At 42.1% G+C, this 20290-nt stretch overlaps 1 protein-coding gene across 8 annotated transcripts in view; it reads right to left on the bottom strand.

The window, feature by feature from the left end:
- Positions 1 to 9645: 9645 nt before the first annotated feature.
- The window catches only part of CENPM (centromere protein M), a 106502-nt gene continuing 95857 nt past the window's right edge, over positions 9646 to 20290 (bottom strand). For 2 of the 8 annotated variants that reach the window (XR_014454378.1, XR_014454379.1), the window contains 2 exons: positions 15934 to 16028; positions 10998 to 11130 (listed from right to left, as the gene is read on the bottom strand). Coding sequence is in view for 4 of the 8 variants with exons in the window: in XM_083156657.1 (XP_083012783.1) it covers positions 11008 to 11130 (123 nt within the window). In the remaining 4 variants the exon portion in view is untranslated. Of the gene's footprint in view, positions 10476 to 10997; positions 11131 to 15933; positions 16029 to 20290 lie in introns of those variants that run through there. The other 6 variants (XM_083156658.1, XM_083156657.1, XM_083156662.1 and 3 more) reach the window with 6 other exon arrangements.

Here is a 20290-nt window from a genome sequence, read left to right as displayed (position 1 = left end):
ATTGTTTTTCTTTTTGTTGGATGTAAGGGCCATTTCCCTAGACATTCCTAACACTTTTTGTTTAGTGGCTGCTAAGTCCTCCTTCCTGTAGCCTCTCTCAGCAAATCTATCCTGCATGATGTCTAAGTCCCTTTTTGTTTGTTCTTCATCACTTGTGATCCTTTTGACACGCAACATCTGTGAGTATGGGAGGCCATAACGTAGCGCCTTAGGGTGGCAGCTCTCATACCTCAACAGAGTATTGCGGTCTGTCTCTTTTACAAAAATGGATGTTTGCAGTTTGTTGTTTCTCAAGCTAATTTTTACATCCAAAAAGTTAACATCCTGTGTGCTCATATTGTATGTCAATTTTGCTGGGCAGTTGCTTTGATTGTGAGTATCAAGAATACTGCAGAGTTCTTCCTTGCTGCCCAACCAAAATATTAAGAGATCATCTATGTAGCGGAGGTACAAAAGCACCTTCCCCACATAAGTTGTCTCATAGATGAGTTTCTTATCAACCATGTTCATATAGGCATTGGCGTAGGAAGGGGCCACATTGGACCCCATCGCCACGCCAAGCCTTTGGCGATATATTTTACCATCAAAGTAAAAAAAATTACGATGTAGCACAAGATGTAATAACTGGAAAAAGAAGTCCTGCTCAGGACCCACATAAGCTGCTGATTCCTGCAACAGAACTCTGGCGGCACTCATACCCTCATCATGGGGAATGCATGTGTACAGCCCAACCACATCGGCGCTGCACATGATCACGTTGTCAGGGAGATCACCCAGATTCTGTAAGCAAGCAAGCAGCATGTTAGTGTCCTTGAGATAGGACCTAGTAGATTGTACACAAGGATTTAACAATGCATCTAAGTAAGTTGAGACTACCTGATAGAGAGACCCCCTGGCCGATATAATGGGTCTGCCAGGAGGCCTCTCCAGTCTCTTGTGCACCTTGGGCAAGGTGTAATACATTGGCATCAGTGGAAAATCTGTGATTAGGGCTTTACCCAGGTCTGGTGAAATAGTCTTATTGTCCACTGCTATCTTAATAAGGGAATCCAATTCAGCCTTATAAGGGACAGTGGGGTCATGCTGCAATAGTTCATACACCTCCGCATCATTTAATTGTCTACGACATTCAAAAAGATAGTCCGATAAGTCCTGCACCACCACTGCGCCTCCCTTATCCGCCTTACGGATTATGATGTCAGACCTTTTTTGTAGATCCTGTAAGGCCATTCTTTCCATTTTAGGTAAATTAGGGATGTTTTTTCTGTCAACAGAGTCACAGCTGCCGACAGCATCCATCATTCGGCTAAAAGCCTTAATGGAGGGGCTAGCGCTGGGGGGATCAAATCTAGACTTGGGCTGTAATCGCTTAACTTGACTTGGTATGTCACTGGTTGTGGCAGTGACCGATGATGTGTCACTAAAAAATTCTTTTAAACGGAGGGATCGCCCAAACTTGTAGCTATCCACTCTCCATTCAAAGTCATTAGACATAAAGCTTGGAATAAAAGATAGTCCTTTTGACAGGACCGCTGTTTCATACTCACTCAATTGTGTGCTTGACAAATTGAAGACCAGATTCTTTACTTGCGGCTGTTTTTCTGGCTTGCTTTGCCTTTTGTTTTGGCCGCCGCGCCTCGTCCACCTCCGCTTGCCCCGAGTGGTTTTGGTCCCGCTCGGGTCGTAACCCCTAAAGGGGTCAATTTCTTGGAGGTTGTGGGTTGTTGACCATCGGTGTCGCTGGCAGACGTGCTGGTACCATCAAACTCGGCCCGCTTGTATCTTTCTCTGCGTTGCCGGTTATGTGCATATGGTGCCGGTTGTGGCCCTGCTGTGCTTAGCCATTGATAAACCCGGTTCTGTTCATAGTCCATCTGCACCTTTCTGCGCTTTTCCCGTTTAAATTTGGTCAGCTCCCTCTGGTACAGGTCGATCTGATTCTTCAATTTTAAATTCCAATCTGTGCTTGTGTCGGCAATCAAGGTCGGCACCTGTGTCGACTCAAACACATTAATTTTGCTTCTAGTAGCCAAAAGTTCTTTAGTGGACTCATCCACAACCAGGAGTACCAAATCCATGGAACATTTATTTAGTATGCTCACCCACTTTTTGCAGAATGCTATATTCTGCCGACCGATAGTGGGGACGTTCCGCACTCGGAAGCCTCTTGGGATTTGCTTCTCCTTGAAATAGTCGGCCAGTGTAGAAGCATGGAGCATGTAATCCACTTCTCGTTTTTTCAAAGCATACCAGTCTTTGTAGATATCATCGCTATCAGGTGCTGATGTATTAGGCTGGGTAATCACCGCCTGTAGGATGTTATCCGTATCGCTATCGGAGTAGCTAAAACGGTCACCTGTGTCGATTTGCGAGAAATTTACACCTGGTATGACAGGTTCCATATTGCATGCAGGGTATTTGCTGCTCGAGAACACCAGCCACGGGGTCCTTGTAGATGTTAGTTTGTAATCCAGTAAAAACGGAGTTCTCCCTAAATTGAGGATTTGCTTCAATGAGGTGCCTTGGCTAGGTAATGCGCACTGACTGTGGCTGTACCTGTATGTAGACTTTTTGCTGCCCGGCACTCGTTGCTGAATACTGCAGTAATACCTGGTGCCTTCCACGACGGGATATTCCACCCTTACAGACAGTAGATACAAATAGGCGGCACTCACAGGCTTTCTTAGTGATGAAAAACGTGAAGTTTTATTCAAACACGATCCAACATGTTTCGGGTCTGGCCCGTCCTCAGGGATCAACAGTGTAATTACAAGTGCACATATTTAAACATCTAGACAGAACCCGCCCCCTAATCAAAACACTCTTCACCTGGAAAGCTCACCTACGGCGTCCATTGCCAGGTCCGGCTCCCGCCACCTCCACGTGCGTCGCTCCGCCAATGACGTCGTGTTGGGCACGCCATACTCCGTCCAGGAGTTGCCCGCTACGTCATCAGTCGTCGCCCCACATCGTGAACCGCAGCTCACAGCCAAGCCTCGCTCTGGGCGCCGTGGTGCGCCGTCTCCATGGTGATATATCTAAAACACAAACAACAAACCGAAATGTAAAAACCTGATTAAGAGGCTTAATATAAGCCATTTAAGAGGCAGCGAACTGCCATATCACTTGTGTTTACACATAATTAAGTGAAAAAAGTGAAAAAGTGCATAAAATACATATACAACATATGTTACGCTGGAAATACATTTGTACACTGGGAAGTCACACAGTTCTTTATATAAATACTTTGTTTTCGCAATTATAGGCACAATCTCAATGTGATACAAGTACATTGGTAAGTGAGATACCTTTGATTGACTTCAACCAGTGTAACTAAGGAGACCCCCTTTGATCACCAATAGGGGTGCACGAACTTCACGGCTATCAGAGCTTGATACATAGAATGAATATAAATTAGGGCTTTTGCCACAGTATGGTCATAGAAAGCTCTGCAGCCCATGCTGCTCGTTCAACCCCCTTGGCGACAAGGTGTCCAAAACAAAAATCCATTTGGATTCAGCTTGTAGCAGTTTCCTACCCCTATTACCACCTCTGACGCTTTGGGGAATATGATCGATTATCTTGAATCTTATGCTTGCCAAGCTATGCTTTAAGAGGGCGCAGTGTCTTGCGACTGGCTGGTCGCTGGTACCTGTGCTGAGAGCCTGCCGAATAGATGACCTGTGGTTTGCCATGCGATCTTTAAATTGGCATTCTGTCTTGCCCACGTAATATAAACCACATGGACAAGACAGAATGTATCAAGCTCTGATAGCCGTGAAGTTCGTGCACCCCTATTGGTGATCAAAGGGGGTCTCCTTAGTTACACTGGTTGAAGTCAATCAAAGGTATCTCACTTACCAATGTACTTGTATCACATTGAGATTGTGCCTATAATTGCGAAAACAAAGTATTTATATAAAGAACTGTGTGACTTCCCAGTGTACAAATGTATTTCCAGCGTAACATATGTTGTATATGTATTTTATGTATTTTATGCACTTTTTCACTTTTTTCACTTAATTATGTGTAAACACAAGTGATATGGCAGTTCGCTGCCTCTTAAATGGCTTATATTAAGCCTCTTAATCAGGTTTTTACATTTCGGTTTGTTGTTTGTGTTTTAGATATATCACCATGGAGACGGCGCACCACGGCGCCCAGAGCGAGGCTTGGCTGTGAGCTGCGGTTCACGATGTGGGGCGACGACTGATGACGTAGCGGGCAACTCCTGGACGGAGTATGGCGTGCCCAACACGACGTCATTGGCGGAGCGACGCACGTGGAGGTGGCGGGAGCCGGACCTGGCAATGGACGCCGTAGGTGAGCTTTCCAGGTGAAGAGTGTTTTGATTAGGGGGCGGGTTCTGTCTAGATGTTTAAATATGTGCACTTGTAATTACACTGTTGATCCCTGAGGACGGGCCAGACCCGAAACATGTTGGATCGTGTTTGAATAAAACTTCACGTTTTTCATCACTAAGAAAGCCTGTGAGTGCCGCCTATTTGTATCTACTGTCTGTAAGGGTGGAATATCCCGTCGTGGAAGGCACCAGGTATTACTGCAGTATTCAGCAACGAGTGCCGGGCAGCAAAAAGTCTACATACAGGTACAGCCACAGTCAGTGCGCATTACCTAGCCAAGGCACCTCATTGAAGCAAATCCTCAATTTAGGGAGAACTCCGTTTTTACTGGATTACAAACTAACATCTACAAGGACCCCGTGGCTGGTGTTCTCGAGCAGCAAATACCCTGCATGCAATATGGAACCTGTCATACCAGGTGTAAATTTCTCGCAAATCGACACAGGTGACCGTTTTAGCTACTCCGATAGCGATACGGATAACATCCTACAGGCGGTGATTACCCAGCCTAATACATCAGCACCTGATAGCGATGATATCTACAAAGACTGGTATGCTTTGAAAAAACGAGAAGTGGATTACATGCTCCATGCTTCTACACTGGCCGACTATTTCAAGGAGAAGCAAATCCCAAGAGGCTTCCGAGTGCGGAACGTCCCCACTATCGGTCGGCAGAATATAGCATTCTGCAAAAAGTGGGTGAGCATACTAAATAAATGTTCCATGGATTTGGTACTCCTGGTTGTGGATGAGTCCACTAAAGAACTTTTGGCTACTAGAAGCAAAATTAATGTGTTTGAGTCGACACAGGTGCCGACCTTGATTGCTGACACAAGCACAGATTGGAATTTAAAATTGAAGAATCAGATCGACCTGTACCAGAGGGAGCTGACCAAATTTAAACGGGAAAAGCGCAGAAAGGTGCAGATGGACTATGAACAGAACCGGGTTTATCAATGGCTAAGCACAGCAGGGCCACAACCGGCACCATATGCACATAACCGGCAACGCAGAGAAAGATACAAGCGGGCCGAGTTTGATGGTACCAGCACGTCTGCCAGCGACACCGATGGTCAACAACCCACAACCTCCAAGAAATTGACCCCTTTAGGGGTTACGACCCGAGCGGGACCAAAACCACTCGGGGCAAGCGGAGGTGGACGAGGCGCGGCGGCCAAAACAAAAGGCAAAGCAAGCCAGAAAAACAGCCGCAAGTAAAGAATCTGGTCTTCAATTTGTCAAGCACACAATTGAGTGAGTATGAAACAGCGGTCCTGTCAAAAGGACTATCTTTTATTCCAAGCTTTATGTCTAATGACTTTGAATGGAGAGTGGATAGCTACAAGTTTGGGCGATCCCTCCGTTTAAAAGAATTTTTTAGTGACACATCATCGGTCACTGCCACAACCAGTGACATACCAAGTCAAGTTAAGCGATTACAGCCCAAGTCTAGATTTGATCCCCCCAGCGCTAGCCCCTCCATTAAGGCTTTTAGCCGAATGATGGATGCTGTCGGCAGCTGTGACTCTGTTGACAGAAAAAACATCCCTAATTTACCTAAAATGGAAAGAATGGCCTTACAGGATCTACAAAAAAGGTCTGACATCATAATCCGTAAGGCGGATAAGGGAGGCGCAGTGGTGGTGCAGGACTTATCGGACTATCTTTTTGAATGTCGTAGACAATTAAATGATGCGGAGGTGTATGAACTATTGCAGCATGACCCCACTGTCCCTTATAAGGCTGAATTGGATTCCCTTATTAAGATAGCAGTGGACAATAAGACTATTTCACCAGACCTGGGTAAAGCCCTAATCACAGATTTTCCACTGATGCCAATGTATTACACCTTGCCCAAGGTGCACAAGAGACTGGAGAGGCCTCCTGGCAGACCCATTATATCGGCCAGGGGGTCTCTCTATCAGGTAGTCTCAACTTACTTAGATGCATTGTTAAATCCTTGTGTACAATCTACTAGGTCCTATCTCAAGGACACTAACATGCTGCTTGCTTGCTTACAGAATCTGGGTGATCTCCCTGACAACGTGATCATGTGCAGCGCCGATGTGGTTGGGCTGTACACATGCATTCCCCATGATGAGGGTATGAGTGCCGCCAGAGTTCTGTTGCAGGAATCAGCAGCTTATGTGGGTCCTGAGCAGGACTTCTTTTTCCAGTTATTACATCTTGTGCTACATCGTAATTTTTTTTACTTTGATGGTAAAATATATCGCCAAAGGCTTGGCGTGGCGATGGGGTCCAATGTGGCCCCTTCCTACGCCAATGCCTATATGAACATGGTTGATAAGAAACTCATCTATGAGACAACTTATGTGGGGAAGGTGCTTTTGTACCTCCGCTACATAGATGATCTCTTAATATTTTGGTTGGGCAGCAAGGAAGAACTCTGCAGTATTCTTGATACTCACAATCAAAGCAACTGCCCAGCAAAATTGACATACAATATGAGCACACAGGATGTTAACTTTTTGGATGTAAAAATTAGCTTGAGAAACAACAAACTGCAAACATCCATTTTTGTAAAAGAGACAGACCGCAATACTCTGTTGAGGTATGAGAGCTGCCACCCTAAGGCGCTACGTTATGGCCTCCCATACTCACAGATGTTGCGTGTCAAAAGGATCACAAGTGATGAAGAACAAACAAAAAGGGACTTAGACATCATGCAGGATAGATTTGCTGAGAGAGGCTACAGGAAGGAGGACTTAGCAGCCACTAAACAAAAAGTGTTAGGAATGTCTAGGGAAATGGCCCTTACATCCAACAAAAAGAAAAACAATGACACAGACCAACAACTTAAAGATAGAATTCCATGGGTTACACAGCATGCGGCCAACAGTGAGGTTCACACTAAAAGAGTGAAATCACTGTGGCCTATAGTCTCCTCTGACAGGGAACTAAAAAGCTTGTACAATAAAAAAATCATGCCAGCGTATAGGAGGGGCAGGAATCTTGCTGATATGCTGGTCAAGGTAGATGTGACTGAGCTCACCAAGAGACCAGTAGCTAGCCATTTTTTAACCCGCCCTAAGGGGTGTTATAAATGCATTGGGTGTACCACCTGTAGAGCCATGCTTGTTGGGAGCACAGTCAGTCATCCACACACAGGTCGTAAAATACCTATTAAACACTCGGTGACATGCTCCACCAAGTATGTGGTTTATGTTCTGTCTTGTCCATGTGGTTTATATTACGTGGGCAAGACAGAATGCCAATTTAAAGATCGCATGGCAAACCACAGGTCATCTATTCGGCAGGCTCTCAGCACAGGTACCAGCGACCAGCCAGTCGCAAGACACTGCGCCCTCTTAAAGCATAGCTTGGCAAGCATAAGATTCAAGATAATCGATCACATTCCCCAAAGCGTCAGAGGTGGCAATAGGGGTAGGAAACTGCTACAAGCTGAATCCAAATGGATTTTTGTTTTGGACACCTTGTCGCCAAGGGGGTTGAACGAGCAGCATGGGCTGCAGAGCTTTCTATGACCATACTGTGGCAAAAGCCCTAATTTATATTCATTCTATGTATCAAGCTCTGATAGCCGTGAAGTTCGTGCACCCCTATTGGTGATCAAAGGGGGTCTCCTTAGTTACACTGGTTGAAGTCAATCAAAGGTATCTCACTTACCAATGTACTTGTATCACATTGAGATTGTGCCTATAATTGCGAAAACAAAGTATTTATATAAAGAACTGTGTGACTTCCCAGTGTACAAATGTATTTCCAGCGTAACATATGTTGTATATGTATTTTATGCACTTTTTCACTTTTTTCACTTAATTATGTGTAAACACAAGTGATATGGCAGTTTGCTGCCTCTTAAATGGCTTATATTAAGCCTCTTAATCAGGTTTTTACATTTCGGTTTGTTGTTTGTGTTTTAGATATATCACCATGGAGACGGCGCACCACGGCGCCCAGAGCGAGGCTTGGCTGTGAGCTGCGGTTCACGATGTGGGGCGACGACTGATGACGTAGCGGGCAACTCCTGGACGGAGTATGGCGTGCCCAACACGACGTCATTGGCGGAGCGACGCACGTGGAGGTGGCGGGAGCCGGACCTGGCAATGGACGCCGTAGGTGAGCTTTCCAGGTGAAGAGTGTTTTGATTAGGGGGCGGGTTCTGTCTAGATGTTTAAATATGTGCACTTGTAATTACACTGTTGATCCCTGAGGACGGGCCAGACCCGAAACATGTTGGATCGTGTTTGAATAAAACTTCACGTTTTTCATCACTAAGAAAGCCTGTGAGTGCCGCCTATTTGTATCTACTGTCTGTAAGGGTGGAATATCCCGTCGTGGAAGGCACCAGGTATTACTGCAGTATTCAGCAACGAGTGCCGGGCAGCAAAAAGTCTATATATATATATATATATATATATATATATACATATACATACACACACACACACACACACACACACACACACACACATATACATATACACACACACATATACATATATATAAAGGATGGCGGCCTGGCACTCTCCCGGCGGTGGTCACGGTACCCCGGTGCCTTTGAAGAGGGATGTGTAGATTTTGTAGTAAATCACGGCACTCCAAGGAATTTTCATAAAGTATATTTGAAGAAAAACACACCAACGTTTCGGAGCTTGATGCTCCTTTGTCAAGGTGAAATACAGTGTCACCTTGACAAAGGAGCATCAAGCTCCGAAACGTTGGTGTGTTTTTCTTCAAATATACTTTTTGAAAATTCCTTGGAGTGCCGTGATTTACTACAAAATATATATATATATATATATATATATATATATATATATATATATATATATATATATTAAAAGGGGCATGGAAACTAGGGACTCAAAAGTAATTATGCCACTGTACAAGGCATTGGTTAGACCTCACCTTGAATATGGAGTACAGTTCTGGGCCCCACACTATAAAAAGGACATCATAGAATTGGAAAAAACCCAAAGAAGAGCTACCAAGCTAATCAGGGGAATGAAGAATTTAAACTACGAGGAGAGATTGAGCAGTTTGGGACTATTTACACTAGAGAAGAGACATTTAAGGGGGGACATGCTCAACATGTACAAATATATCAATATGTACCAATATAAGGAACTCTCAAGCACCCTTTTTACTGCAAGAAAGGAATCTAGGACACAAGGGCATGAACTTAGATTAGAAGAAAGAAGATTTCGTTCCCTCAAAATAAAAAAATTATTTACGGTCAGATCAGTCAAATTGTGGAACTCTCTTCCTGGAGAAGTGGTGTCGGCAGATACAATAAATATGTTCAAAATAAGGTTGGACAAACATTTATTGGATAAAAACATCCATGGGTACTAATAAGAATCATATTCTGTCTTTTCCAAGGGATAAGCTATTAAAACATAGGTTGTTTATCTACTATGTAACTATATGGAAATGGTTGTTTTATGGAAGGCACTGCAGCAAGACATTCTCACACACCAGAGGAGTGCCGGACACTTGATTCAATGTATGTACAGTATATTATCACTAAATAAATCTATATCACTAAATATTCCAGGTTGTTTGGAAGTCTGGAGCTTTAAAATTTTGAAAGTACCACTCTGTTCAGTTAACCCTTTGAGTGCCAAGTGAATTTGTCAATATTGGTTTGAAATCTGCCAAGCAAATATATTTATACCATATATAGGAAATGGAATCTTTTTTAAACAACATTTTTATTTCAAATTTATATAACAAATGTGAGTGACGCTGGCATTTTTAGCAGATATTTTGCGAATCTCTTACAGAGATGTTGGCATTCAAAGGGTTAATAATGGGAGGGAAAAGTTTTGCAAATAGGTGAAGAGTTTGATTTTTAAAGAATGATACAAGGATGCTTTTTTATTGCTTTTATTCTAAAACAAAGTTTCCTTCATTGACAGGATTCAATTTCTCACAAGTTCTATCTCTTGCTCCTGATGGGACATCTCTTTAGATTACTGATAAGCACAAGTGGCACCTCTGAATTTGTTCTCCTTTTGTATATTAGTATGGATCTCAAATAAAAGTAATGGAAAACTCCGGACCACTGAGCTCTGAGTACATGTTCAAACCAAGCTTTATTGATCTCTAAGTTCAGTAGTTGTCCTGCAAAACAAAAGGTTTGTTTTTTGAGATTGGGCACAGTGTCAGGATCACAATTTGTAATACTGTGCAGGTTGTCAAATACAAGGTAAAAAAATAGTACACCAAACACACATAATAGAAACAGAATTTGATTGCAGATAAGAACCACTTGCCCGATCTGTCATAAACACACATAAAAGTGCACACTTACTGTAGGTTATTTTTTTGTCAAGAGACTAGTACCAGTATAGAAACTCCACACATTTGGGACATGGTAGAAATCAAACCATTATTCCATCTGTGCTGTCCATCAATTGTCTATTATTTTCATAACAACTTTATTATCACCTTCTCATATGTGACTGGAACAAACAAGTACAATTTAGAGCTTACAATGGACACAAATTGTAGATTTAATATGCATAAGTAAAGTTATATGTAATTTTGCTCCAATAAACATACAAAGAATAGTTACACCGACGCTTAAAAAAAAAGAAAAAAAAAGTACAGTCTCTTATTTATCTCTTAAATTTGAAGCACTCACCGTACTAGATTAAACACAGGGGTGTTTAGTTTCTGACCAAACATACATTGAAGAGACATCAGACACCATCCCAGCACAGATCTTCAGCAAATTCAGCAAACGTTTTGCTGTATAAGCAACATCATCTTCATTCTGCAAAGAGCAAATTATTTTAGAACAACCAAAATCATGTCACTGCACTGTATTGTCTGCTTTTCGCTTAGTAAAGATACATTTGGAAACATCTGATTTACATAAAAAATTATGTCCTTTGAACACTGAGGGTATTATTGGTACTTGTTTAGTTTCACAGCGCCCGATATATCGGATGCGATATCGACCGATATATCAGATGTGATATCGGCCAATATATCGATGCGATCCGATGCGATTTTTGACCTGTTCATAACCCCACTATCCAGTACGTATGGAGTTGATTTTATATAGTGTGGTGAGCTCAGCGAGCCCGAAGCGTGGCGAGTGGACGCGGATTACTGTGTTCGCCACACTATATAAGATCAACTCCATTCTTAGTGGCTAGTGGGGTTATGAACAGGTAAAATATTGCATCGGATCGCATCGATATATCGTCCGATATCACATCCGATATATCGGGCGCCGTGAAACTAAACAAGTACCGTATTATTTATTATTTATTTATCACATGTAAAAACTGGCTCATCAAGTGCCAAATTGTATGTGAGCCTCCCGGGGAGCTGCCGGGCGGCTCACAGGAGAATTGGGTCCGACTTGTCCTAAGGACAAGTCGGCCTAATGTATGGGGGCCTTAAGTTTCCTATAACATGCAGGGTGAATGGCAAATGTGCTTAATGCTACTGCAACCCCTGTAAAATACACTATAATAGTGCCACAATAAAATTAAACTGTGTTAATTGCTGCATTATGTTATATTAAAGTATAGTAATCAAACTATAAACTGGGGTGAGTAAGAAATTACACTAGTTGCTAAAGTACATTGCATACAGGTTATACACTTAAATAATGTGCAGAGGTGACAGGATTAATATGGTTCCTGGAGCCGTGGCTCATATAGTGAAGCCGCTGCTCATGATATATGTGTGCAGGCTTTTATACAACAGAAAAATAATTTGAGTGGCACAGGCAGTCAGATAATAGCCCTTGAAAGGGCTAAAGATATCAAAGCACAGTCGCTATAATTTCAATAATGCATTTAGTAAGGTGACACACGGTATTTATTAAATTAATGCAGATACAGTACAGGAATCCAATGAATGATAGAAAGAGAAAATACAAAATAGAAACATCATAACAAGACAGCAATCTTGAAAAATGAATATAGATATTTCTTACGAACATTTGAATCAGAGATAGGCAGTGCATTCATTTTTGTTTATATGCTTTTTAGGAATGAGAGAGAAAGAGAGGTTGAAAGAAGGATAGCGCTGACAGTAAAGAAAAGGTACAGCTGAAAGAAAAGAAAAGGAAGAAGAGTAGACAAGAGAAAGAGAAGGGAAGGATTGGAGGGGGGGGGGGGGGAATCCATAGGGGTGTATTTTTCCTCCTGGCCTGGCATCTCGGGACATCTCACCTTAGAGGGATCACATTGAATGCATTAACCCTTCATTGTATAATAATAATAAAGTGAATATATATTGAGACTCATTTATTGTGAGCGTGAATTTATTATCCTGAAAAGGATTAGGTAATCTGACGTATCAAATCCCACTGAGTGTGCTCGAAGACTTTCCAGATAGATTCCTATGTTCAGCATAAGGCATTGTATATAAACCTGCCATTTATTGGAAAATGTCAAGCCATCTGATTCCACGTTAAACACAGCCATGCATCTCTCATGGTACAGGACTTGAAGTACAGCCAGCTTCCACTCCTCCAGAGATGGGGCTGTTTTTACTATCCAATGTTTAAGGATTAAAGCTGCCCATACACGCTGCTTTGTGGGCGTGCTTTCCGTGCTGTACTAGCATGGATCACATTGCATGTGCATCCGTTGTGCATGCAATGCGATGAAACCGAAGTACAAAAAGTATGTGCTTGCATTGAATCCGTCAATAAGGCTTGGCACCAGTCGGCAAAATATGCAAAAATTAGTGGAGCCGGTTTTTTTAGTCAGCCCAAGGTGAAAGGTGGAGTTAAGATAGGCAATGATTTTGTTCCAAATTCTACTTATTTTTCTACAATGCCACATGTTATGCCCCAGTTTTGGAGTGTGTAGCAATGCTACTGGAGCATACGGGTGAAGAGCCATCTCCAAATCCAGGTTGGAATAGTTGTTCGATCCCAAAAGCCAGTCAGTTGCGTATCGGAATAAAGCAGCGTTAGCAAACGCTTTAATGTTAGGCATGCCCAAATCGCCTTTGTTTTTTGGTAGGAAGGTGCGTTTTCTAGGCATTCTCGGCTTCTGAGATTCCCAAATAAATTTGGAGAAGGCTTGTGTGCATCATAGGATATCAGTTTTTGACATAGATAAGGGTAACATTTGAAGCAAGTATGATATTTTGGGGAAGATGATGTTCTTTATCACCACTGCACGCCCTAATAAGGAAAAGTTAAGATCCTTCCAGTGTGAGATCTGCAAACATGTTTTAGCAATAGTTGGGGTGTAGTTAAAAGAATAAAGTGATGAAAGGTCTGAGGGTAGGAGAATACCTAGGTATTGAAGTTTCTGTGGCGCCGTTGTGAAGAGTGAAGCAATATGTGGGTGGGAATTAAGGTATAGTGGGTCATTCAGAGCCAACAGCTCAGATTTGTCTATATTGATTTTGTACCCTGCGAAAGATCCAAATGAGGATATAATTTTTAAAATTTCTGGGATGGAAACTACGGGGTTAGATATGAACAATAACATATCATCTGCATACAATGATAACTTACATTCATAGCCTCTAACCCTGATGCCACTAAAATTGGAGCTTTGTCTAAGTGCTACTGCTAAGGGCTCTAATACTATGGCAAATAGAAGGGGGGAGAATGGGTAGCCCTGTCTCATACCTTTTTGTACCTAGAGAGTGGGGGAGAGATATTTATTAGTTAGAATCTGAGAAGTAGGGAAATTATATAATGAACATAAAACAAGAGTGTATTGGTCAGGGAAACCGAAACGTTTGAGAGTCATCATCAGGTGATCCCAGGAGACCATATCAAAAGCTTTTTCAGCGTCTAATGAAAGTACAGTAGGTAACCGGGATCACCCGATGACGAATCAGAGAGCGACTGCAAGACCGTGAGAACCCTTCTGATATTGGAAACGGAGCTGATAGAGTCCGTTTGGTCTCGTGGATAATGGAAGGGAGGATTCCCTTCAGTCTCTCTGCAAGGAGCTTAGTAAACATTTTGTAATCTATATTCAATAGGGAAATTGGTCTATATGAGGAGGGAAGATGGGGGTTCCTGTTAGGCTTCGCCAGAACCTTAACAATTGCGGAATTAAAATGTAAAGGGAGAGGATGTCCCTCCATGAACGAATTAAATAGTTTAGTTAGGGGTTCCACAATGCGCGATTTGAGGATTTTGGAGAATTCACTTCCAAAGCCACCCGGACCAGGCGCTTTAAGGATTTTAAGTGATGCGATTGCTTTTTGGACCTCAAGTGTAGTGAATTTGTCAAGAAGATGACTCGTGTGTAGGTGTGATCTTAGGCAGATTGATATCTTTCCAAAAGAGTTCTTCCTGTTTAGCATCAACAGTATCTTGCTTGTATAGATGACAATAATAATGGTAGAAAATGTCCGCTATCTCGTTCCCCTGATATTTAAGAGAACCATTAGAGTCCAGTAGGGCTGTAATATTGGAGTGAAATTGTTCCCCTTTAAGCATATTAGATAATAGTCTACCATTCCTATCACCATGTTGAAAAAATCTAGCTCTCCCTGACCTCATATATTGGGCATCTATTTGTGTGAGAGTTTGGTCGAACGTAAGCTGACAGGTAGAATATTATGATTTCGTGGAGCATGAGGGATTAGACTTGAGGGCTTGGTAAGCTCTGTATTTTTTCATGAAGGAAATATTACCTCTCAGAACTGACTTAGCTGTCTGTCAATACAAACCGGGTTCATCTATGTGGGAAAAATTATTGGATGCGAAATCGGCCCAAGATGCCTCCAGCATCGCTTTACATTTTTGTGAGGATGCAAATTCGCTAAAAACCTCCACTGTGAGTTGTTTCCCAATAAGAATTTGCTCTGTATGTCCATCCACACTGGAGCATGGTCATAGACAGCTATGGGTTCATTATTCACATCCAAAACCTTTGGGGAGAGCACAGACGAAACATAAAAATAATCCAGTCTAGAAAAGGAATTGTGTACCTGAGAGAAGTATGTACAGTATATTCAAGATCCACTGGATGTCTGGATTTCCATATGTTCAATAGGTCCAGTGAAGAAGATAAATAATTTAGACCTAACTTTGGTGATTTTTGTAATATAGGGTGTTTTGAGGTCCTATCCAGAGCAGGTGTAGCTACCAGATTAAAATCCCCACCTAAGATTATTTGGGTATTTAGCCAGGGTAGTAATTCGTTGGTTAGGTTTAAGATAAAATTCTTGTCATAACGATTGGGACCGTATAAGTTGCATAGTGTGTATCTAGATCCGTCAATCGTGATATCTATAATAAGGAAACGACTTTCCGGGTCTTTTTTTATACTGTGTGTCTCAAAGGGGATACCTTTACGGATGAGGACAGCCAGCCCCCTAGCTTTTGAACTGTACGAGCAAGAAGCTATAACCTTGTGTCGTAACATGTTTAACTTTTCATGTTCAGGAGGGGTCAAGTGAGTTTCCTGAAGAAGAGTTATGTCTGTTTTTAGTTTGTTAAGATATGATAGAATGCGGCGTCTTTTTATTGGGGAGTGGATGTCCCGGACGTTCCAAGTACAAAATCTAACTGGACTCGACATTAAAGACCATTATTACAGTTATGAGATGTACCTCTGTGAAAGTATGTAGTCACCTTGGTATACTTTAAATTCAAGAAATCGGCTGGAGTACTGTTGTAGACGCAAGACTGGATCCAGAATCGGCTATCCCCACTCTTCAGTGACAGGACTGAGAAAGGCCACGACGGGTGCAGGAGAGGAGAACGGGGAGGGGAGGAGGGTAGATTAGCGTAGAGTAAAGAGAAGCATGAAAATATGTGTCGATTGAGAAAAGGAGAAAGAAGATTAATGTACAAGAATAAACAACAAGGAGCATAGGAATATATATATAGATATGTATAAATACATATATCTGGTGATCACTATGCTTAATGATATAGTTCTATAAATTAAAAAGAAACGTCACTAATCAGATACATATTGATAAGGTGGGTTATTGAAGTAACTTAGTGTCGCTCTCAGGGTAAACAAGAGTATGATTATCTTAGACCAGGCATGTCCAAACTATGGCCCTCCAGCTGTTGCGAAACTGCAAGTCCCATCATGCCTTGCCACAGTTTTGCTATTAGGGAATGCTAAAACTATGGCAAGGCATGCTGGGATGTGTAGTTTCACAACATCTGGAGGGCCGCAGTTTGGACATGCCTGTCTTAGACTGTTCACCCCATGTGCCAAATTAAGCGGTTAGCTTCCGTAGTGCTAGTCAATAACTCTCATAATGCATTCCTTAAGCCACTTATATTATTAAGTAAATCAATCGGGAGGTAACGAGCCTTGACTAACTGGCATATTATGTACAAAAATCAATTTGCGGTTTACATGTGCCATGCTCTTTCTACCTAACAACATATCTCAGCAAGGTCAATAAGGCATATTGACAGTTTGATATGTCAGTGAGAGACCATATATGCCAAGGCCTTACTTTTCTAGCTTGACGTTATTTCTAAGTAAGCTGGGGGTTAGATTGTAACACTCTTATTAGGATAACATGGGCCGAAGGCATTATGGAGCTTATAAACTTATATCAGGTAGGTCTTATTTCTAATGCTATAATTTCAGATGAGAGATATTACAGCAAATAACTCTATATAAGTATATAACTATGAAGCATATTAACTATGATCATGGGGTTCACAAGAATATATTTAGTTCAAACAGATAACTTTATGACCTCAAGTCAACGGTCAGCTTCTATGTCACTAGCCGATGTTATCTGCATCTCGCTATTGTTACAATGCTAAGTAAATCGTCAAAAGCTTCTAATGACCCGAGTCATAATTAACTCGGAGGCCGTAACAGACAGATTGAACTCAAACTCGAACAAGCGGGATTACCAACTACAGGTCACTTAACCGAGCGTGGTCATTGAGATGCACCAAAAGAGTAAACCGTAAAATGTGAATCAATAACCACCAGGTTTCTGCTTCAAATATTTAGGAGTTTTTCCCATTAAATCTGAAAGTGTTTATCTATGTTGCTTTCAGTCATTTTGGTCCATAAAGGAGGGGTTACGTTCCTTGAGATGCTCTTGTAGAAAGTCTTATGCCTCAGTAGCATCGTTGAATTCTTTAGTGTTATTAGGAAAGAAGATCTTGAGATTCACAGGATATGATAGGGAGAAACGGATACCATGTTTGTCCAGTTGGGTGCAAATGGGGGAGAAATTTTTCCTAGCCCTGGTAACCTCTAAAGAGAAGTCCTGAAAGATTTGGATACGATGACCATCCCATTCAAGCGGTGTTCTCGATTTTGCAGCTGACAAGATGATCTACTTGTGACGGAAGTTCAGGCACTTAAAAATCACTGTACGAGGGCGAGACTTATCGGATTCTAGAGGAGGTCCTATGCGGTGGGCTCTTTCTATTTCTAAAGACGATAACTCCTCAGACACATTCAGTAATTTTGGCAGATCAGACATGAGGAATTTAGATAACTTTTCCTCGATCTATTTTCAAGATCATCTACCTTTGGGATTATTGCCTTTTGCGAAGAAGTTAGAGCGACTACTTGTTGCTTAAGATCTGCAATTTCGTGAAAGTTAGATCCAACTCTGTTTTCGTTATTGGAGACTTGTTGGGATACCGAGTTGACCTGGGATTTTAAATCGGCTACTGCTGACATAAATTTATCTGCTTGTTTCTGAAGGAGCGGTTCAACAGTCTCTTGGATAGCTTTAACTAAGTCAGCATAGGACAATGTGGGTAGTGCTGCGTTGTTAGTGTTTATGTCAGGTTCTTCCACTGTTTTAGAGGAGGGATCACCCTTTTTTCCTGAGCCTCTTACTCTTTGACTTCTGGGGGTAGGAGGCATGATGAATGTATCCATTTTAAATTGTATGAGCAGTTAGAGGTGTTATGACGTAATACCTAGACAGTGACTGCTGAGCGAAATTATGTGATCACCACAGATAAAATTTGAATTACATTTCTTTGTAAGACTTAAGACCCGTGTGAGAAAGGCTGTATTGTATGGTAGCAATGAGTCACTGATGTGAGAGACCTGTCCAGCAGAGCCTATCCAGTGACCTTATTATATTAGAAGGTTGTGCAAAGAAAATATTGGCTTTAATTTACACGGTCTGGGGGGTCAGCGATGGAAGGGCTGAGTGGGTAAAATTGACCAGAGATTTGAGTGTCAGCCTTTATGTTACAAGGGGGGGGGGGGGGGTAGGGCAGTATAGCTTGAGAATATTAAATTAGCCAAATGCACCTGTATAGTTTTAATTGCATGGATACCGGCGGGGTAAGGCAGGTAGAATGGAATAAGCACTCAGCTGAGTAGGGACAAAAGCCAAGTGATTCCCCAATATGGCCGCCACCTCATGCATGACCAGGGGTGGGGGATAGTTTTGCCCACGCAGCCTTACCGGTTACTGTTATGAAAGGGGATAGCCTGATCTTGAGGTCTCCCCCAGAGTAGGTGTACAGCTCTGCGGGTCCTTTTCCGTGCACCCCATCAGGATTCGGGTGGGAGTCCCCCGCTGCTGGCCTCTCACTGTAGGTACGGAGGTCGGCGGGTGGATCTGGATGTAATTTCTCCCGCCGGGTGGATCTCCTCAAGCTGCCTGAGGTCCGCAGCTCTCGTCCAGCCGGTGTCGGGATTTTCTTTGCGGCTTTCAGGATGTTACCGGCTCCCGTCACGCTATAGGCCGCAACCCGCAGATTCACACTGAAGTGACTCCCCGGCGTGTCCCAGTCACCTCAGGGACAGCTAAAAATGTTACAGGAGAGGTAGGTAGGTGGGAGGTTCGGGTGTTGGAAGGGGTTACATTAAGGGGATTAAGGCAATAAGAGACGGAGCTCCTGTGTCAAGCGTCCGCTCAGGCTCCTGGTCAGGCTACGCCCCCTATATGTGTTTTCTTTTAATATTTTTTCTCTTGCCTTATTAATTGAATAAATAAAGGTTATGTTTTAATATTAACGCTCGCTAATAGGTGCACCACACCACAACAAATCTTTTTTTTCCCTTTCCTCTTGATGGATATTCACACAAGAATAAAAAAGATGACTCTCTTTGTCGGGGCATAACTTTTAAAATGTATTAATTTTTTATGATATGCATTAAGATAGGACCCTACACTCATCACCACAGATTATGTCACTGTTCATAGGAAGACGCTCACTGGGGGAATAATTTTTATATTTTTATAATGCAAAATTTACTATTGATAGTGAAAAGGTACAAGAAAAATGGTACTCACAATAGGCACCAAATTTTGTGAATGTGTCAGCCTTTATCAAGAAATGGTCTCAATATCGGGATATTCTCCCATGAGGCATTAGAATGGCCTGGCTGAAAAATTATTGGAGTGACGATTTGCACAAAATTATTTTTTCATGAAAAAGGTATATACAAAATGCAAAATAATTTATATTCACATATATATTTACAAGTGAAAAAAAGGTGTGCAAAAAATAGAAGAAATTTGGCGAAATATCGTGGTTGTCATCAGGTGACTGTCACGGCGGGTTTACCACAGCATATAGTTCTGTAGTATTTATAGGCAAAATTGCTTACAATAGTATGGTGCTTTATATGTGTTTTTCTCTTTTTTTCTCTAAGGAAAATTCCCTGGAGAAAAGGAGACAGATACAGAAGTGGAAAATTAGCCGATTTCCCTGGGTCTCAAATCATTCCTACTTTCCGGCCGTGTGTCATATAGACAGTGAACGGACCGGATGAGGGGGTGATTATAATTGAGACCTATGGTAGGATCAGTAGAAGGAAGAAGAATGGGGATCTGCTGTTGAAACCCAGGTCCAGTGTCACCAATGTTGGTATCACAAGCGCAGGAGATCAATCTGGTACTGAGACCAATAAGAGTCCCTTAAATATAAAGAGAGAACAGTCCCTCAATAGGAAATTGTACTATGTCAATATCTTCTCACCTGATAGATATAAAAAATGAGGTTTATAGTATCTGCCCCCTAT

The sequence above is a fragment of the Crinia signifera genome, chromosome 8, assembly GCF_055691185.1.
Source record: "Crinia signifera chromosome 8, ASM5569118v1, whole genome shotgun sequence".
In the NCBI taxonomy this organism is placed as follows: Eukaryota; Metazoa; Chordata; class Amphibia; order Anura; family Myobatrachidae; genus Crinia; species Crinia signifera.
Note: the sequence above shows the minus strand (reverse complement) of the source record. Positions and strands in the feature narration are given on the sequence as shown.